General features: G+C 46.1%; 1 protein-coding gene across 2 annotated transcripts in view; it reads right to left on the bottom strand.

The window, feature by feature from the left end:
• LOC119371745 (nucleolar protein 6) overlaps positions 1-20,718 on the bottom strand; it is a 42,107-nt gene extending 21,389 nt beyond the window's left edge. Inside the window, exons 1-12 of one of the 2 annotated variants that reach the window (XM_037642202.2) lie at positions 20,579-20,718; positions 18,221-18,574; positions 15,487-15,603; positions 14,577-14,756; positions 12,070-12,238; positions 10,721-10,849; positions 9,388-9,557; positions 5,762-5,882; positions 4,658-4,818; positions 1,747-1,862; positions 1,035-1,209; positions 25-290 (exon numbers count right to left, since the gene is read on the bottom strand). In XM_037642202.2, the coding sequence (XP_037498130.1) occupies positions 25-290; positions 1,035-1,209; positions 1,747-1,862; positions 4,658-4,818; positions 5,762-5,882; positions 9,388-9,557; positions 10,721-10,849; positions 12,070-12,238; positions 14,577-14,756; positions 15,487-15,603; positions 18,221-18,574; positions 20,579-20,611 (1,991 nt within the window). In that variant the 5' untranslated portion in view covers positions 20,612-20,718. The remainder of the gene's footprint in view (positions 1-24; positions 291-1,034; positions 1,210-1,746; positions 1,863-4,657; positions 4,819-5,761; positions 5,883-9,387; positions 9,558-10,720; positions 10,850-12,069; positions 12,239-14,576; positions 14,757-15,486; positions 15,604-18,220; positions 18,575-20,578) is intronic. The other variant, XM_037642203.2, reaches the window with a different exon arrangement.
• Positions 20,719-22,046: the final 1,328 nt, after the last annotated feature.

Below are 22,046 nucleotides of genomic sequence, written 5' to 3'. Positions count from 1 at the left end.
TGAACAGCTTCATATATTTCGCACCTTGACAGAAGGTGCCGTGCGATCCTGAGAACGATGTTGCGACGCTCGCAGGCAGACTTTCCCGGCCAGACGACCGCTTCCAGAATGCTGCTGTCCGGGAACCGGCGCAGTTCGGATCGCTCTCCCCACAGCTGTCGGAACGCGGGTGCATCCGGCGAGTCCGCAGCCGGACCGCGCTCCACCGTGGCGTAGCAGTGCGCAGCATCGAGGAGGAACCCAATCTCCAGGGACTCGTGCACGATCGGAGGCTCCTGATTGATCTTCCACTGAAAGAAACTGTTCTTGAAACAAGCTGAAAGATCTAAAAAATGGAGAACAATTTAGGAATTCAAACACTACCATGCGTATGACTGTAGCATAACGTTCAAATTGGGTTTTGTACAAGTTACTCGAAAATGGAAGCTTCATACATGTTGAAAGATTATCCGAGTTCAGGTACTTTGATTTCATTTTATTTCATTTATTTTTTCCGTCGGGGCCTTTCGGCACTACATAGGGGGACGGGCACGTCAGCCACGCAACATCAAACACAATATAGATGCATAGACACCATCTAAAGACATTGATAACACAACAATATCGGACATAATATTGCTAAAAAGAACATAACATAGTATTAATACCGGTACAAATAAATCATAACAACTGTAAAAGAAATAGTCATCATACTAGTATCTAAAATGAAATAACTTTAATACACATGTAATACGCACAATGTGCCAATAGTACGATGGTATCATGTACCAAAAGCCATTACATGCTTCAGTGGCAACATGTGCCAGAAACACAATGGTATCATGCGTCACAAGCAATTTCTTCAGTGATGCACCCTAATGGCAAGAAACGGAGATTAACATAACATTAAGAAAGATTGACAAATGTGTCTTTAGCCCCAGAGAGATGAATGTATTGGTTTTGATATGCTAATGTGGGCACACCGAACTCATGTCGATACTATGAATACCCACCAATGATTAAAAAAAAAAAAACCTAATAAAGAAAGAACTAACCTCTGATGGCATAGGTATACGTGTTGACACCAGATCGGCTCGGCTGCCAAATCCCCTGCGCAGGAGCTGACACACGGCTTTTGCAACTGGCCTCGATTTCAAGCCACTGAAATCTGCCAGCTCTGCGCGGAGAGACTGAGCCTCAACTGCGGACTCCAAGTCTTCCTTGCTAAGCCTGCAACAGTCGTGTGAAAAGAAGTGGAGAGTGAGCATACAAGCAAAGTGAGCATGCCCACTGAAGACATCTGACACAATGTGATCTGCGACTTGACACCACAATGCGGACTTATCAATTAACCCTGTCCTTGCAACAAGCCGATAATGTCTTATCCCCGCAACTTTTGAAATTACACCGCAGTACACGATTCCCGCCCGTCGTCAACTGAATTTTTGCTTCCCTGGCCCTCAATGCTGCTATTCCCATAGAATGCACGTTGCCCGCATTATTCATAACATGGCTTGATGAATAGCGCCATTTCTTCCACTGAATATTGACAAAGATACCAACTATCCCCTTTTCTTTCTAGTAAACAGCACTGTTTTACAGTTTCATAATGTTCTTGCATTCATGTTTTTGTTTTCATTCCATGTCTCACTTTTTGCCCCTTCTTAATAGCCTCAGAGAAGTCCCAACTGGTAATACATTCGGTGTAGCACAGCATTTTTGGAAGTACAATACAACCGTGTTGGAGACACGCGACTGGCAACTTACAACAGGAAGCAGTCAAATGTGCGTTCAAAAGGCAGCGGCCTCACGAAGAGCACTTCGAAGCTGTCCGCTGAGCATGAGTCAAGGAAAGCGATTGCCAGACGAGCCTCGTGCCGGACCTGCGAACAGATAGCAAAACATCCAACGTAAATTGCCACTTACGGGGCCTTCTTTGGCAAACAAAAGGTACCTGCTGAGGTGTTGAAAGAAATTTGCAGATCTGTGTGCCCATCAGCTGCCTATCACAGAAGCAGCAGCAGAAACTGTCTTGTCAACCAAGCCAATCCTGCACCTAGATCGCTACGTTCCTGAAGCCCCAACAAATAATATCATTTATGCTTTCTTTGCCTTCATTATCTGCTGCCTACATAATGCTGCATCAAACAAAAACGTGCCCCTTTAAGGCGAAATGGTAGAGGGCCATGTACAGTAAAACCTCAGTGATAAAATCACAGCTTGTACGAATTTTGGGGTGATACGAATTTTTCTGTGTTCCCGGCCAAGGACCATTAGCCTGCAATGTAATGGAGTACGGTTGTTGCGAACCGATTTTCACCCACCATGTTTGATATGAACGTACGCTACCACGCAGGTACGAACAGGTGCTGCTCGCGCTGTTGCGAAAGACACGGCAATCGCGCGGGCGCGGCAACCCAAGTGTGGGCATGCGCGCCGCACCACCAGTTGAGTATCAGCGGCACGTCGTAGCCTCGGAAATTGTGCACACAAATCTCAGAGATTTAATGCGTCTTCAGTGCATTCGTGTTTAGATTTGTGGGGGTGCTATCACTCCCTGTAAAGCCGTTTGCACTTCATGGTACGCACGCGTCTCACGTATAGGCCACGGTTGGGTTAAACGGCCGCCGAGCGAAGAGTGGCACTGTGCTCGCGCAGGTTAGGTTTAGCGCGGTGGCACCGCCTGCGGGAAAAGCTAGGCCGGTGGACAGAAAACAGCAGCAAGCCTTTTTGGCGTTTGGCGGCGTGCGTGGATGGACGTCTGGGACAATACCGCGGCTCGTTTCCCGCGGGCCCTTCATGGTGAGTCAAAAATCGGCGACACCGCGTTCGCGGTGCATTGTATGTCTTACGTTCTCTTGGGTGTGTGTTATGTCTTCCGGGTATTGTATTGGCATTGTATAAGGTTATTTAGCAAGTTAACTGGAAATAGAAAGCAGATCACGAAGTCAACTCCGTGGACAATCTATTGCACTACATTAATTGGTATGCTAGCTGTACGTAAAAAACAAATGTGTCTTCAGTAAATGCATGCGTAAAAAGAACGTGTTCTCCGAAAGTTCAATAAAGGTGCACGTAAAAAACAAATGTGTCTTCTGTAAGTGCGATATTAATAAATGCGTACGGGTTTTGTCGCCCAGACGGGGTGAACTGTCTGCGTGTGTTCCGAGAGCAGCTCATCTTTTCAGACCCACAGATTACAGATGGCGTCGACGCGTGCTGCTGTGCTAGAGATTTTACTGTACTTAGATTCAGGTGCACATTAAAGGGATACTGAACAAAAATTTGAAAAAGCTACGAAAACACTTACATTCGACTCGGACGACACGACTGTTCCTGTACGCAGCGTTTATTTCACGTAATTTCGAGCAGTTGGCCGTATTTTTAGTGGATTGTGAGAGCGCGGCGGCTGCATGCCACTGCGCTTGTCGGCGGACGTGACGTCGAGTGCTCCAGCAAGAGGGGGGCAACCGGCACGCTCTCTCCTGCCCTGCCACTTCCCTTTCTCCACCTCTCCTCTCAAGAACCGAGGGTGGCTGGTGTGGCGCTGAGCCTTGTCCTCTTTTCCCCACATAGGAAACAAAATAGCGCTTATTCCTCAAAAACCGCTACAACTACCGAGCGTGTCGCGAGAGCGCAAAGATGCAAGGTGCGAGTGACAGTGGTTCCACGAGCGGTCATTGCGACTCCCCGAGTTCGACAGCCCTCCAAAACGGATGCGCCAAATACAACCATATGCGTGTGACCGTTCTGCTGTGTCAAGCGACAGCAAGGACGACGAGCCAGACGAGCCGCCGTAGCCCAACGTGGGTCGACAGCCGGGACCAGCAATTTACACAGTAACTCATAGTCACTATCCTTGAAGTGTTCAGAGCACAAAAAGTCACGCTTTGAAGGCACCCACGTTGGCTGCGATGGGCGCGCAGCGCGAATCCATATCCTTCGAAGCTTCGGCTCTGTTGGAAATGTATGACAGGGCACACCCTAGCGCAGAACAGCGTTGAGGCATTCTGCGTTGTGTCAGGTGCTTCACCGTTCACATTACGTAGCAGCACACAACACAGACGGCAAATTCGTAGACGTGGGCGCAAGCTCCGCTTGAGAAAACAGTCTATTCTAGGGACCGTAATACGGCCGAGAGCGCGGCAATGGCGTCGTTGGCTGCCGGTTGAGAACACGCACGGAGAACACCTTCCCGACCGTGAAAACACGTTTTGGGAGAGACGCGCGGCAGCGGGTGGCGGCTTGCGATGTCGATTGGTAAGTGATTTTGCTGCGAGCACGGTTGGCGAGTCACTATCCGCGGAGTTTCGCGTCATTTCCTCTCTAGTTCGCGGCATGGCCGCTAGACGCGCCAATTCGCGAAAAATGCATTAAATTCATTATTTTCTGCTAGTCTCTGGCTGAAATGAAGGTTGTTTCAACAAATTTCAGCACCCAATCTTTCAATTGAGTCATTTATCTCGGCGGCGAAAATTTTGTTCAGTATCCCTTTAAAGAACACCAGATCGTCGTAAATTTCTGGAGCCCTCCATTACAGTGTCCCTCATAATCAAATCGTGGTTTCAGGACGTAAAGCCCCTACAATTATGATGAGCAAAGCTTACAAACTGTCGTGGAATCCCTGACTGACATTTGGTGAATCTCAATTTTGCTGACAGCTGGGTGAGCCACTTACCCTGAGATAAGCTTCTGTGCTCACTGATGCACAGATGTTGAGGAAGCCACCAGCATCGATGAGAACCAGCGGATAGCTGGCGTGAAAGTCCTCCAGGGAGGGCTGATTTGCGACTGGCTCGGTGCACAGCGTGATGTCTTCCTTGGTGAGGTCAGAACGGGCTGCGATGTAAACGGACGGGTACGGCAACAATAAGCCAGAACAATGCCCTGTAGGTGACAAGCTTCGCGAAGCATTAAGGGTGACCATACGAGCTTGTTTGCGTGGCATCCTCTACCTCGTTGTGGTGCCAATGGAAATGAAGGACAAATAGAAAAGCCACATTAGGCAACACACAGCACCCATTTCTTGGGAGAGTTGCCATTCGATATTGGCACTCTGTGTTGTCTAACATTCCTTTCTGTGTGTTCCTCATTTCCTCTAGTGCTACAACACAGTTCACAAAACGTCAGCATGAGCCATACTGGAGTCCAGTACGCTAAATCAAGGAGGATAACTACAGATAAACGAATGAACTGAAAGTTCGTATATCCCGCGAACATAGAGGCCCAATGATAAGTTTAATTTGCAAAGCACAGCTCATTAGACATCAGCAGCAGTTGTCAGACGAAAGAGAAGACATGCTAAAGTACAATTTGTGACCACTCTGACTTGAAATGCATATTAAATGTTGCATATTCAATAAAAATGCTGGAAGCTAAAAGCCTAGACTGACGGCCATGTGCAATCTCGAGATGACACTGCATCTCACTGGCACGCATACGAGTAAATATACAGTAGGCCACAAAAACTTAACATGGGTTCCACAGCAAATAGGAATTTATGTCCCACTTAAGCACAACACTTCTGCTTTAGCAGATCAGTATGCAGTATTGTAAAAGCCACGACAGAAATTAAAGCTCTCAGTTTGAGGCTACCATATGCCCAGGCTCCATAGGAACTTGCCTTGTTTACCAACTTAGTGTTGCACAGACTTTTGTAGCTGACTGTATGTATGCACTGAATGAACTGCGTATTTACCTTGCAATGATACAGCCAACAATCTCATCACAGCCCACATGCCAGTGCCCTTTAAAACAGTGTAAAGAATTGTCGAACGCTTACAGAGAGTCAGCAGGACGAACCGCGCAGCCTGGTACGAGCTCATCATCGGGCTCAGCTGACGCTTCATCAGCAGGTGAACCAGGTACAGGGTCATCGCAAAACCTGAGAAGGCTCCGGGACCCTGGACGAAAGAATGCAGTAATTTTCAGACCAGTCGAATAAATACAAGAGGCACACGAACACGCTTAGTGAGAGTTTGAGTGAGTGAATTTCGATGCAGTGAGCGTCGTATCTGCGGTGGACTGGTACACAGAAAAAAAAGAGGCGTAGAGTTTCTTAAAAGAATAATTTGACAGGACGCTGCCACTGCGGCTGTTCAGCTTTTACAGTAGCAGCGGTGGGTATGCGGATTTCTCTTGTCTTTGGACTTATGGCTTGAGACATTCTTGCGGCTTTGTTTATTACTATAGCTAACCCTTACTGACCAAAAATTTCAAAGCCGTCCCATTTCTCTAAGCACAGAGGGAAATAGGAGTCCATGTGTGCACACAATTGCCGCGAATTATGGCCTTTGAGATGCAATATTTTGTTGAAAACGATCGGTTTGCTAAACGACAAGACCGTTTGGAGCCACGAGAACAAAGTTTAGGCAAATACAAAGGAACCAGTTAATAACGATTTTCTCCTAGTTTGATTGCCAAGATTTAGATACAATTTACATGGCGACAAACAGGTCAATATTTGTGTCCCGTTTAAAGGGGTCATGAACCACTTTTCCAAGTAATGATCTAATGGCCTCAGTATCGGAGTGTACTGCCTCCCGAATCGATTGCCGCAAAAATTTCTCGAATCCGTCAAGAATCAGCGGAGTTACGGGGGTTTGGCGCACGCTCCCAGCGCTTTCTCTCTTTTCTCGTGCCGACGAGCGCACTGGAAGCTAGACCGGGAGGGATGCAATGGGGGAAAGAAGTTACGCCAGCGCGCGTCATGAAACGCGATCGCTCTCCCGCTGTGATTCGCTAGCGCGAGTGCGGCTACCGTGTACTGAGGAGTGCGGCGCCGGCAAGTGGCGGCACTGGCGGCACCCCGCGGCAAGAAGCGCATCTGATCCGAACGCCGCTCTCGATTTACGTCGGCTATCGGCCAATAAGCATGCTATGTCTCTTGCTACGTACAGCGGACAGACGCCCCGCCCACCGACGAGAGTGAGAACCGGCCTCTGTTTGAAAAGAGGGTGCCTGGGGAAACGGCAACTTCGCGCTCCGCTTGTGGCCATTACGCGGCGCGCACGACTGTAATATTTGGCAGAGCAGTTCATAGCCGTGTCAGCTTTCCGCAGGATGTGTTTTTTCAATCAGCCCAAGGGGTGCTTCATGACCCCTTTAAGGTGCACGTTTGGCAATATATTCTGGATCATGTGCTTTCTGCATACACCTAAAACACACTTGATGTTTCAACATAGGCAGAATTATCCCAAACTTGTTTTTGAACCTGTGCGCAATCATGCATTTTCTTACGTGTAACCCACACAAGAAATACAGAAAATCAAAACGAAAAACACAAACTCCGGTGTGCAAGGTGGCTCCACGGCAGTTCTTCACAGCTATGTGGGAATGCTGGCCTTATGGCAATAAGCGAGGATCTTTTTTTTTTTTAATTTTCTGCAATTCGCTGTTGACAGTGCGGGTTACACATGAGAAAATACAGTGCAGCGGCTAAGATGACACGCTGCTAACCTTGAGGACACCGCTTACTTCCTGGCCACGGCAGCTGCACTTCGATGGGGGCGAAATGCAAAAACACCCATGCACTTAGATTTAGGTGCACGTTGAAGATTTCTCGGTGGTCAAAACTAATCTGGAGTCTGCTACTGTATGACATGCCTCATACTAATGTTGTAGTTTTAGCAAGTGAAAATCACCCAAATTTATGCTTTAGTTCTGCTTATTTTCGCTCTTGATAACATCACTATGTATCAGAAGTGCATAGCAAATCTACTCCGTTAAATCTACAGAAAAAAGACATGTGCATGAATGCAAGAAAAAGAAACGAAAATGAAAAAAAAAGTTCATTACACCACAGACTTCGTTATATTGAGTGGTGCTGTATCTGGGTTTGACTGCAGTAGGACAGCTAGGCAGTACTGAGCATGAATTTTAGCGTAAACAAGGTAATTCATCATAACTCCATTAATCAGATGAGTTGTCACAAGCCAAGACAAGATGGTACTGCATTCAAGCTGTACAAGGAAAGAACAACAGTTTCCATTGTGAACAGCACAGGGACGTTTTGTGCTACATATTTGAAATCACAGAAGATACTGCTGATTAGTACTGCTGAAGTAATGAAAGTGGGGGGCGCAAGCCTTACACTTGGCTTGGCCTTGCACGAGTTATTACAGTAGAACCCTGCTGTTACGTTCCTCACTGCTGCGTTTTCCTGGCTGTTACGTCGTTTTCCGCCGGTCCCGGCATAGCTCCCATAGGATACAATGTATTGGGAACCCCGCTGTTACGTCGTAACTGTCGGACCGTTCCCGTATGATACGTCGCAAAGTGCGCCCGGAGCCGACCGAGTGACTACCAAAGAGAGCGGCCATGGTGCATTTTCACGCAGCTTGGCCTCGTTTGACCGTAATATTAGCCGCATGAAAGGCGCAAGCAACAGAATCTTTCAATTGATGCAAACAAAAGCATGGGCTTCGAGATTCAAATTGCAAACATGGCGTCTATGACGTAACTGCTCGCGTAAGCAAGGCCTTCGAGATTGGCATTTACTATTGACAAAAGCATAGCCTCTGAGATTTGCACTGCACAAACATGGCGTGTATGACGTAATTGCTTGCGAAAGCAAGGCCTTCGAGATTGGCATTCACTTCTGCCATCGCGTTGGCGTAGACTCATCATCATCGTTATTTGTCGGAGAACGGGAGGAGTTCGAGCTGGTTGGAGCTCGCATGGTCGTGCGTGCGGTTCGCGGTCGGACTCGCCGCGCCGGTCGTGATTGCGTGTGCTTAGTTCTTTCATGCCTACAGCTGTTGGTGTTAAAAAAATCACATACGTTGATTACATTTCTGTGGATGAGGCCGTCCTAAGCTCCGCGTTTCTATCCATCGACTAGATCGCGGCTGAGCGCGCCAATTTTCGTGCTGCTCGTAAGAATTGAAATAAAATTCTGTACCACTAAATATTTTGCCGTTTTTCCTGTTTTTCGGCTCTTACGTTTCCCGTCTCTTACGTTTATTTCCTACGGTCCCTTCAAAAACGTATCAGCGGGGTTCTACTGTAATTTACTGTAGGCCAATAAAGGGGCCCAAGCAGGAGGGGCAAAAGTACATAAAAATATGCAGTATGCGTCAAGAACAATAATAATTTTTGGGATTTTATGTCTGAAAAACACAACATGATTATGAGGGAGGCCATAGTGGAGAGCTCCGGAAATTTTGAACATCTGGTGTCCTTTAACCTACACCTAGATCTAAGTACACGGGCCTCAAACCTTTCGCCTCCATCAAAATGCAGCCGCCAGAGCCAGGATTAGATTCCGCGACCTTCGGATCAGCCTTTGAGCACCATAACCACAAGACCACCATGGTGGGTAAACGATTATCAATGTAAGAACAGTAACATGAAACGAAAGAAGGCACAAACCGTGAATTACTACAGCCAAAGGGCAAACCGCCTCACCTGGTCAAGGTGGCGTTTCCTCAGCCACACCTTCAGCAGGCGGATGGCATCGACCAGGGCAGGAGCCTGCGCCAGCTTCTCGGAGAGAAACCTCGCGTTGGCCACCATGCGCATGTCGGCCAACACCGAGGCATTGTACTGCGGCGATGGCAGTTCGTCAGAAATGCCTGCTAATGTAAAACAAGGGGACGAGTTAGCCAACTAGACCAGCTACCAGGTAAAGAGGTTTGAACAAACCACATTAACAAACTCCAGAGCAAAGCTTTTAATGCTATCCAGTACAACAGAATACGCATACTCATTCCCCGCCTATACGTTTTGCCCTGCGCAACATTTCTGGCATCTGGACCCAGCGAAAAAATCTAGACATCTCCGTATTAGAATTCCATTTTAACATGTCGTTCCCGCAACATTCCTGCCTGATACGTTGTGAACTCTCGCTGTGCTGGATGTGCAGAGAAGGTACGTCAATGAATTCGGCGAAGTGGACGACTACGGGGCCGCACAAGAGCTCAAAAAACAGTCTCGTTCAGGTAGAGGCGCGAAAGAAATGCCAGACTTCCATCGAGGACTTTTTAATGCTATAAAGTGATGAATACATTATTCTGAGGTACAGCTGTGAGCAGTGCGTCTGCTTTAATATTTAGCAGCATATTTTCCTGATTTTAACTGTGCACTGTGCACGTATTTGCGTTAAAGGGACACTAAAGAGCAAAACGATTTTTCTCATACCAGTAAAGTACTTTTTAACGATACCAAAAACACCACGCTTGCTGAGAGAAGACGATTAGTAAGCGAGAAAACGCGCAAAAACAAAATGTGGGTGGCTATGCCACCTCGAAGTTTCCGCACCATTTGCCATGACGTCACATCTTTTGACGGTGCCTACTAGGGACTACGTAGTTCCTAATCGGTAAAAATGAAGTACATTGCCCTCTGAGGGGGCCATAGACTGAACATACCACGTTTTGGGTAATTTTGTTGAGCCAATGGCGCCAAAATACGATAAACGCAATTTGAAATCTGTGACGTCACGCGGGAAGATTTCGGCGCGACATTTAAGAATGATACTTTGAACTTGATTTTCTCCTCTATCAATAAACCTATGATGGTGAAATTAACGACATTAGAGTTCTCAGAGCACAATTTATTGATCTAAACCAATTCATTGTTTCTCTTTAGTGTCCCTTTAAACATCTCCCAGCTACTGTTTTTTTTTCTGTGGTACCGTGAAAAACATATTAGAGGGATTCTACTGTATAATGCAGTCCGGTATGGCCAGTACAAACTGGCAATCCTGGAGATCGGAACACGAGCACGAGCATTCACGTACCACTGGAGTTGTCCTTGAAGAACCACGACGCCCGCAGGTTGCTGCGTGCCGGAACGAACCGGGATTCCTTGAACTGCTCCGCGCACGGATAAGGAAGCAGTCTGACTCGGAAGTGCTTCCCAGCTTGGCCTGTGGAAGGTTTCAAGAAGCGAACAGGAACACTGAACACTGCAACACGGTGTTGTGGCACAGATGCTTCACAAGAAAAAAAAAGGATCATGGTGACACTGATGTTCCTGGTACTATGTGACACAACTTTCATTTCTCATGAGACACTGAAGATGGATTACCCAAACAGCTTCTTGTTAAAGGGAAGCTGAAGTGGTTTTAGAATTCAGTAAAACTTTGTTGTCAACAAAAGCCAACATTATTGTCGACGATGGCATAATTTTTTCCGCTGTTGTGGCAGCAGAAGCTTTAAGATACGTGAAAGAAAAGTTCATCTTGCTTCGCCCGGGCGAACGCGCCGAAAGTATGGACATGGAAACGAACTAACCGGAACTATGCCATCGTCGGTTGCTTTGGCGGAGCTGCAGAGCACTGTCGGATCTTCAACCGTGGCCTCCGTGACTAGTTCCGGCTGTTCGTGTTGGTGGAACTGATCGCGAAGGCCATGCTTTAACAGTGCTGATGTTGCCAATGACGCGGCCCACCGAAAATGACGTCACCGCACTCGATCAACATCTCAAGAAGCCCTGCGGCTGCAGCCGCTGTTTTTTGCCGAGAAATGCTATTCACATTCACTTCTCTGAACTCTTACATTGGTTTTCGAATTCAGCAGGGATCAAGCTAGAATTACACACTCCAAAGTCATTTTTTTTTAAGTGCTTCAGCTTCCCTTTGAAAAACATTACAACACCCTACCCATCTTTACCTCTGGTCACGAAAAGTACATTTGTGCAAAAGACACATTTCTAAAAATGTTATTTGAGCAGAAGGTAAAGTAATTGGTGTGCTGAACCACACACAACTGAAAGCTAACTCCAACATACCAAAAACAACACTGTGGGCCATGCACTTGGTTCCCTGAACATCAGAATTTTGACGTATCAAACTCGGGATAGAAAAAAAAATTTACACACTGGGCGCTACGTGCACAATTCAATAAATGAATGCATCAATCAATGAGCAAGACAGATGATGGAATAGACAAATCATTCAAGAGTCCCTAAAGAGGCTCGAACAATTCAAATACGGTTAAATGAATTGCAGTCATCAATGGCAAAATTAACAATAGAGTTGAACTTTACTTGAGCTTTACTTTACTTGACTTGAGCTTTACTTTAGAGTCCTTAAACACATGTCGGAAAGTGACATCCCAGCACACTGCCCTGCTGATGATTGCTTACCCGAAGGCCTCAGCAGCAGCGCGGGAGCTGCAACATCTCCGCGATGAGTGCCGAATGCCATCTCTTCAACCAGTTCCGACTTCCGGAGACGAGATGCTATGACCGCGAGGTAGAGCGCCCGCTTCACGTGGTAGCGCTGGTTCAGGAAGTCCGTCTTCTCGAAGCATTCCTGGCAATTTAGAGAGAGAAAAGCCGCACGTCAGCATGAAGACAAAGTGACGTGAAGTCAATGTACAGTGAAACCTCAGTGATACGAATCTCACGGGACCACCAAAAATATTCGTATCATCCGAAATTCGTACCACCAGAAAGCAAGGAAAATTAGCATGCGACAAATGAAAGCTGGCGTACATTTTCATTTATTGTTTTTCAGGGCCGCAGCAACGTCAGGAAGAGACCTGAATGATTGTCAGTTAATTTTTTAGATGTCGGTAATCATACCAGCACTCGTAAATATACAGCCCGTACGCGCGAATATAATTAATGAACCAGGTGCGTTGTGATCCGCGATAGCAGCAGCCCCGTCCAAATTTTAGTATGCTTTCTTGCATCACACTGGAGTACTGCAGCGAAAGTAACAAAAGAAGTGCTTTGACGCGATGAATCGAGGCCACAAAATTACAGAATCAGGGCCCTGTATTATGATTTTGATATCGCGGAGATGTTGGGGATGTTTTTTGGGAGATTTAAAGCTGTACCCGCACAAGTGCTACCTCAACGGTCGCGCATGTTGACGTTGTGAGGCCTGACTCCTTTGCCAAGGCTGTGCTCGCCTTCTTTCGGTTCTCGTCCACCTTTCATAGGATGTCTGATGCACGAGGCAGGCACGTGTAAACACAGTACAACGAAAGCAGCCCGTGTTGACGCGTTAGAAAAAAAGAAGGATGGCGCTAATGTCCTCTGTGATCTAAGCGCGAAGGCACACATGGAGGCATGTAAGAGCCTCAAAGATTCACGCACACAATCTCGGAGGCCATGACGCGTCTCTTAAGGTTTATTCTGACTGTAAGAAAAGTGTTTTTCCTACAACGTGATTCTGACGATTTGGCGGTGCGGCGTGCATGCCCACACTTGCGTTCCCGGGCTCGCACGTGCTTGGCGCGTCTTCAGCAACAGTGCGGACAGCACCTCTTCGTACCTGGACGGTAGCGCACGTTCGTATCAAACGTCAGTGGGTGAAAATCGGTTCGAAACAACCGTACTCATTACACTGCAGGCCAATGGGCCTTGGCCAGGACCAACGAAAAATTCGTATCACCCCGAAATTCGTATGAACTGTGATCATATCACCGAGGTTTCACAGTATACAAGGCACATGAACATACCGCCAAGTGTAGTGATGTTGTTTCCGGAACGTTCTACAGGTGCCGCTGTTTACATTTCCCTCCCTCCTCCTCCTCGTCCGCCCCATCACTGCCACTGCACTGGCCCTAAACATCCCAAATGCACTGCTGCTCACGCGAACGCCGCAAAGACAAAGTGGACACACAGCTTTCACATGCACACGCTATTTTTATGTCTGCACTCAAGCAAACACCTCAGAGATGAACGAGGCGCACAGTTCGCACGCTCACGAGCGAGCTGTGCATATTAGACAGAATAGCTGGATCTCACGTAGCAGCCCCACCTCGTCGGAACTGAAAAAGGTGCGGCTCTTATGCGAGTTTATGCGGTATTTTTTTCTGTCCCTTCGCATCCTGCTTTTCTTTTTGCATTTTGACGCTGGCTTCAGCTCTTTCACTTTGGCACTGGTTCACAGAAATCTCCAAAGCACAGCATCGGCCCATCCCAGCAGTGTCACCATACTTTCCATGCAGTCCTTTTTTTTTATATGGGGGGGGGGGGGTATCAGCACCTCAGATGGAGCCCTTCCCCTATCGAGAAATTGGGCATGTGCATGCCTGAGCTACTAGTATTTTTCTTTCTTTCTACTGCATTGCACAACGCTCCCTCCTGAATTGTTCCTTCCTCCATGCCGGCAATGGGACTGCCACCCACATGATAGCAGTGCAGCACTTCTGTTTGCTACAGGCAACAACGATGACCATGTGAGAAACAATGAACGGCAACAATGAAATGTGGCAACGTGAAACTACAAGTGACCTTGCAAAATGTCAGATTTCCATATCTGAAACAGCTGATCGCCGACAAGCCCGTGACCGAGAAAGCATCAGTTGTTGGAAAACAGCGCGTACAAACGTGCATGTGACTGGCGCACCTTTGCGGGCCTATTGGCGTACACACCCATTTCTGTAAGCTTGCTGGTGTCAGGTTTTCTGCGAATTACCGTATTTTCTCGCATATAACCAGCACCAAAAAAAGCGGAAAAATGTGCTTAAAAAGTGGGGTTGCGGGTTATATGCAGAGGTGGGTTATATATGCATGAAAACACGGTGGGCCACTGCCACCACTGACATCTGTAACTCATAGAAGCTTGACTTAATAATCTGTTTTCGTAGCTCAACCACACAACTGTGATCCCAGGTTCGTCCTTTCCGGCTACTCACCAGAGGCATTTCTAACGCCAGGTCCACGACCGCGTCCGGACCGACGGCCCCGCCGAAGGCGTGACTCCCCACCACTTGAACGGCGCTGGGGGGCACGAACCGGAAGCGGCACTTCGGGTCACGCGGCAATTCGGTCGGCAGCGGAAGTGCCACCTTTTTCAGCATGGTCTCGGGTTTGTCCTGACGGGGCAAAACGCGTAAAAAGGAAAGCAATCCGTTAGACTTGCATAAACAAAGAAAATGCAAGCAACTCATCCCGAAGGAAACTTTTCTGTGAGATCTAATTACGTTGTCTTAGAGACTGAATTTGATCCAGTAATTCCTAACGATTAGAACAAAAAGATTTCTATCGTGTCAAATTCCTGCTACGAGAAAGAAACACAAGACAGACTTATTTCAGAAGTACTTGTTTCAGAAGAGTTATTTCAGAAACTGCCCCAGCACCAAGTGAATAGGCCAATGCACTACTGCAATCATTGTTGCATCATATGTGTAACTGCAACCAGTGCAGCGTTATCGCTGTGATTGGTTGCAATTACGTATGATGCAATAAGTAACATTTTGAACGTGGTCGTTATAACGTGTTTTTTAGATCTGCTCATGCTTCCAGCTTCTTCGAATTGCACTTCTGTTGCTCAAAAGAAACAGACAGCGGTGTGGAGATTTAGGCAGCACCTTTATACCATTCATTTGAAAACGGATCAATCTGTCAAGTCGGAATGCCGCACGAAGCCAGAAAAACAAAGGTCTAGGCAAATCCATGCACTGACCGTCATCCATTTGCTGGCCGAACCGCCAAGCTAACAACTCCCATAGGCACCAGCGCCAAATTTCACACTGGTGACATTTGCAGGAAGCTCTATAAACTCGGTGATGCTGCACTATCAGCAACAACGACAGGGCAACTTACTCGAGCGTGGTCCCAGGAAGGAATAGTTGTGAGCGTCTTTCGGAAGAGGCCGAGCCAGGCATCAAAGTGGTGGTTGTGCTTCTCTTTCGGGGTGATTTCCTTCAGCATGTCCGACAGCTGCGAGACAATCCACGATCAACAAATCAACTCTTGGCATAAGATTTTTTGAAAGAGAAAAAGAAAGAGAGAAAAACAGCAAACTTGGTGAACGTACCTTGTCACTACAGCTTCAAATTGTGCTTACAATGCAATTGCCGCAAACACCAAGCAGAATTATTTGGCGCTTGCTTTACAGGAATTACCTTGCACACTTACTATTTCTCTATTAACAATGTTTTGTATAACTCCCAATTCATCCACTGCTGTTGTGTTTTTAAAAACTGTTTTCATACATACCGTGCTAAATAGCGACTGATGATTATCGCATACAGATTTTCTAATCTATCAGAAAGAAATTCGCAATTACGAACATACTGAAGAGTGCAATTTTTCCCACGGCAAATTCTGGAGCGTTGGTCATTAAGAGTCCTGTTAAATTCTTATGAACAAATAAGCGATTAAATCACACGCGTAAGGCTCTTGTTCCAGCGTGAATAACGGCAGTCCCATAGGCGTGTGCAGGGTTACCCATTAGGGGGGGGGGGGCGAAGGTTCATCGCGGCCCCCCCTCCCTATTAAATCAATGTATGAGGCAGACCTTGCGCCCCCCTCTTCTTAGGTGATTAGGGGGGGCGGCCACCCCCCTGGCCCCCCTCTGCGCATGCCTATGGGCAGTCCCACTTCCTCTCCAATTTCGTGATTGATCACACCAAATTAACGGTTTAAGACATTCGAAAACTATTAACAGAGTATTCATATGTATGAATATTCCAAGGACAAATTTTCTGGTCTTCAACTTAGATTCTTCTCCTATTTCCCTGTACAATAAAAAAGTGTGCCGGAATCACCAAAGAAAGGTCAAACAGAAAACATTCACCAAATCGCTGCGAAGCCTCCACTCAAGTGGGTGGACAAGATTTCTCATGCAACCCACCATGGCAAGTACTATCAATGTTTTTTTTTTCTGGCTTACGATGTTAGCGTTTTTGCACAATTAACAAAGGTTCAGGAAAACAATTAGTAGGCTTTTCATGGGAAAGAATGGCAAGGAATGTCCAGCAAAATGAGTGTCTTACAGAAGAAACGAACCCACGGAAACTAATGAAGTTCATTTTGTGAGGAACCATTACATTTACGTACATATACACTTAAACCTCGATATAACGAATTATCGGTTATAACGAAGGAAATGTAGAATAGTCTTGTCAGTGATACAGTGTTACAAATAAACATTTATAACGAATTTTCGGATATAACGAAGTTATTTTCATGACAGTTGTGACTTTGTTATAATGAAGTTTGGGTGTAGATATATTTATATATAATCTAGCTAGAATTCCAATCTTGCGATATTGTTATGTTTAACCTTTATTATATCATTACTAACAACATCACTCAGATGTTTTTCCCTGTTTGCGTGTTTTGAATTTACTGAGCTATTTTATCATTTATGCTTCACTAAATTTGTACTATGTGAGTAAGATTGTTTTTCATACTCCGTGACATTGGCTCAAGGAAATTTCCGGAAACTTTGCATGTTAAGTCTATGGACCCCTCAAAGGACAACGCACTTCATTTTTACCGATTAGGAACTACGTGGGACCTAGCAGACGCTGTCAAAATCTATGACTACACCACTTTTGGTGTGGGAATTTTGAGGAGGCATCAAAACCCGCATTTTCTTTTTGCGCGTTTTCCCACTTACCAAGTGTCTTCTCGCGGCAAGAGTGGTGGCTTTGGAATTGTGAAAGAGCATTTTACTAATACAGTAAAAGCTAATTAATTCGGATTTCACGGGACCATAAAAAATGTCCGAATTAACCGAATGCTAAATTATCGAAAGTATAAAGAAGAAAATGAACAAACGTACGTTACACTAATACACTCTCATTTTCATGATGAAGACGTAAATTCAGTACTTATTTTGCATAAGAGCAGAGCAAAAGCCGCAATTTTTGTCATCCTGCAACTTCGTTCGCAATGCAACCACGGCACCAGACTCCCGTGTTTAATTAGGCCGAAATGTGCTCTGCACCCCTCCCTCATTATTTACTGCCACCACCAGCATGTGTATGTGACGATAGTTTTTTCGCAGGTAAAATGGCTGGCAAATGATAATTCGTCTACCACAAGGTACTATAGGAGTTTTATGCCAGCATACCGACCGCGGTTGAGAGCTCTTCATCTTCAACAGCGTCCGCCATGTTTGAGTTTTGAGACATTACGCGTGCACTGCATCAAGTTAAAACAAAGCTGCTGAGTGCCGGATCCGCATGTGGACAAAACCGTAGTCACTAACTGACAAAGGTATCGATGCGAGCAGTGCCCCCTCAGTTCAGTAGTCTGCAAACATTGTTTTCGCTCCTTTGCATCACACAAATCAACCGGTTTGTGGACAAATGTGGCCAGATTAACGAGAGTTTGATGCCATTAAACAATGCATATGCTGGCCGTGACCAGCATATGCATTGTTTAATGGCATGCACGTCCGAATTATTCGATTTCCTGAATTAACGAGCCTTTACTGTATGAGAAAAATCGTGTTTATCTTTAGTGACCCTTTCAAGCGTGGTTTAAAGGCCACTGCTGTACAAACTCATTCAGCAAGCAAACCTCATGAGACCAACAAGCTCACCTGCAGGCCAAACAGGTTCGAATGGAACAACGTCTCAACCTCCTTGAGGTTGTTAAGCTCTTCGGCCGTCGGTGGCTTGTACAAGTCCGACTTCTTGAGCTTCTTGGAAGCCTGCGAGTCAGCCGCGGAGTCGACGGCACGCTTCTGGCCTGCCCCGGACTCTGCGTTTTGTTCGGCATCGTCATCATCGTCGAGGCCACCCATAAACTGCGAGATGTCCTGGTCGCCATCGGAATAGTCCAGGTCTTCGTCCTCCTCGTCGTCGAAGTCATCCTCCGACTCCGGATCAGGTGAAGGCGGTTTTGGCGGAGGCTTTCTCGATTTGGACGGCGCCATCTTGGCCTGCCGCGACACCTGAAAGTGTCAAAAAGTGAGGTAGGAATAATTAGGCCATCACAACACCCAGGTTTGCACGCATGCAAATACCCAATAATGTGGACGGGAGGACGGCCGTCGCTCTATCCCAATCGGTAGAGCATCGGACGCGCTACGCTTGCGAGGGCTCGGCCTTTCTTTTGACACAAAAAGATGACAACTGAAAATTTTCATGCCAGTACCCCTTAACGCAGTTGCAGAATGTCTTGGGCAAGAGAGAGTGTCCTCTGAAAATTTTTAGCAATGAAGTATAATTACATGTATTCCTTCAACAAATTCATTAAGTGATACATTGAAGAAAGAGAGCTGTTAACCAGCACTTGCATTGTGTCCTCCTAGTTTCTACCGACATATTTCCACTCACTCATCACACCTAATATAAATAAACCTTGTTGCAGCTTGTTGCAACAAGGTTCTGAATCAATTTCAATACTCGATTATTCTTTTCTTTTTATGTGCATTTGGCTGAGGTCTGCAGTAGTTTTTGCATTTCAGCCTCATCAAAATACAGCTGTATTGGCCAAAAATTTAAGGTGTAACTGAATATTTCTGGGGCAAAGTTTCTGAAGATGAAAGTACCGGCTTGTTACATTTGAAATTGGTTAATGCAATGCCACAACAGGAACATATAAGGAATTCGACACAAACTCTGTTGGTTATATGAAAATTACCATGTATCTTTCAAACTAGTGGCACATAGAAGTTTAAGAAAAACATTCCTCACTCTACGAAGTGAAGAGGCCAATGCTGCATGATGAATAGAGTAGTGATCTCCCACTTCGTTACAAGTCGGTGGAACTTGGTAGCACCGAGGAGTATTTAGACATTCAAAAAGAAGCAAACACCAATGGAAAGCCGCTTGATGAAGCTTCTCAGCCTGGCATCACACCAAAAATAAAGTTGGCGAGCCACGAACATGTTGTGTCGCAAAAGCAATGAATTTTTTACGAGGCAAGCCGATTTACTGAACTTTTTAACATGGCAGTGGCCTGTTAAAGAGACCATAATTTTTCTGTTCCTTTCCCTTAATTTTGCATGCGTGATTTTTGCCTCCTCTCTTCTTTCAGTCTTTACTCTCCCGTTATCCCATGTAGGGTAGCAAACCACGAGTTTCAATGCCGGTTAACCTACCTACCAATGTTTGAGGCCCGTGTACTTAGATTTAGGTGCAGGTTAAAGAACCCCAGGTGGTCGAAATTTCCGGCGCCCTCCATTACGGCGTCTCTCATAATCATATCGTGGTTTTGGGACGTTATGCCCAAGGTATTATTATTATTATTATTATTATTAACCTCCCTACCTTTCCTTCAGCTGTGTCTATCTCTCTTCTGGGCTAGCTCAAAGCTTTTCCCCAGCAGTTAAAGTGAATATGATCAAAGTTAATGCGGAAGTTTTGATCGGTGTAATAATGTTATTACCACAAATATAAGTAAGCTCAACAAGCAGCGAAATCCCCTGTTGCTTGTAACGTTAACCTGCATTAAGAAACAGATCTAGTGATTGATCATTTACAATGTAATCAACCGTTGTGCTCAGCGGTCCCGCGAGAAACCGCACTGGAAAGTCGACAGCGTAAATGATGCCGTGATCGCTGATATCGCACGGCCCGATTCAATGGGTTGACCGTTTTCGCCTAAACTGTGTACACCAAAAGGGGAACAGCGCTTCACAAATACCGTCAACAGTGCCGGGGGTTTCGAAAGCTGTACATGACACCCCGAGATATCACAGCGCCTTCGGCTCGTTAAAATAATTTTCAAGCGATGCCCGGCGCACAAGAGACGTGATTTAGTGCCGAAGCTTACGATTAAGCGCTCAGTAGGGCGGGAAACTACGCAGGAGGTCCGTAAGAAAAAAAACAAGCGTTTCCCGGGCACCACACATGTCGACGACAGCTCTAAAACGGCAGCCGTGATCACCACGCTTGCACTGATGATCACTGTCAATGAACATCGCGCCAACGAAAGCATCTGGGAGCAGTACCGTTGACTTTGCTGACTTGGCCGGACGCTTCATTGCCTGTAAATGGCTGTTGCGACGCTGAAGTTGATCAACATGTGTTCACACAGGTCGCGACAACACGACGCAAACACCCATCCATGCAGGCCGCCATGTGCTACGATAACGACGGCAGCGCCACCGGAAGCGGATGTAGAAAAATGAATAGAAGAGAGGCTAGAGTGCTAGAGTAGAGTCACTAAAGTGGCTAGAGATATAACCCTTATGACGTGAAAGCGCGTTAGACGCTAAGTGAAAGCTGTTGCAAAATAAGCGACAGGGAAAATTCGGAAAGAAGTCCATGACCGGCTGTTGTTGTAAGTGAAAGAAATATTATGCTCAGCAGTGTGCAAAATGCAGCGTGCGCCTACGTGGGTGCTTTCGAGTGATCTCACCATGATCTCACCTCCATTCTGAATGCACGCTCCATTCAGCTGTGCATGGCATGATGGCCGCGGAGACTGCGGTCTCAGTCACCTGCGGTTGCGGGTTTGTTCTACCTCTCATAACCAGCGCATGTAAAATTGTGTGCGAAGCAGCTTGTAGCCCAGAAAGACTGTTCTCCGCAATGCATTTCCAGGTGAGGCGTTCGCAAAAACGTTTGTCATTCTATAGTTTCGGATCTGTGCAGCCAAGTTTCGGCTGATCCTGCATCGTGGTGGCTGGAGTACTTTGTAATTATACTGTCAGTTATATTTGTGCTAGTTGATGCAGAGACAACGGGTGCGTACAACCACATGCAGATGCGCCGTTAATTCGGGGTCGTATTACATGCCTGCACATTTCCGTTCCCGTGATGGTGTAAGTGCATACAGTTAATTGTGCACCGTGTGTAAAAGAGCGCAACAATTTATGGTTCCTAAATTAACTCCACATACCGATGGCCACGTTCGCGCGTTTTGCGCGTGCGCATACGCAAAGTATACGCTTTGCATGCAGCTTTTATGCTTATTCTTTGGAAATATGGATTTACAGATTGGTCTACATGGAAAAGTTAATGAACAGCTCACTGAAAACATGTATGGTGCTTTTTGAGGCTAACATATATTGTGATTAACATGTGTACTCATATATATGTCTTCGAATTTAACGCACACGCGTTGTATGTGCATAATCTCACACACAATTCTATCATGATAAAACAGCGCAAGCTCCATCTGCATGCCTTCTGACATTTGAAGCCGTTCAAGGTTATGTGGTATTTTCTACTTGACTGACATCTCGCCGTATTGCGTTCCTCAGAAACCATAGCGCAAAAAAAAAAAAAGAACAAGGGACAAGAAAGAGACCAGGACAAGCGCTCTATTGCGCGCCGTATTGCGCGCTTATTATATTATATCACATTTATGCGTGTATAACTTGGTCAATGAAAAGACTGCATTGAAGGGATATAACGCCCTTTTCAGGATCGAATCCGATTTCTAACAGTTTCGTGACATTTATAAATGAACGA

Source organism: Rhipicephalus sanguineus, chromosome 10 (assembly GCF_013339695.2).
Source record: "Rhipicephalus sanguineus isolate Rsan-2018 chromosome 10, BIME_Rsan_1.4, whole genome shotgun sequence".
Taxonomy (NCBI): domain Eukaryota; kingdom Metazoa; phylum Arthropoda; class Arachnida; order Ixodida; family Ixodidae; genus Rhipicephalus; species Rhipicephalus sanguineus.
This window is presented reverse-complemented; position numbering and strand designations above follow the sequence as displayed.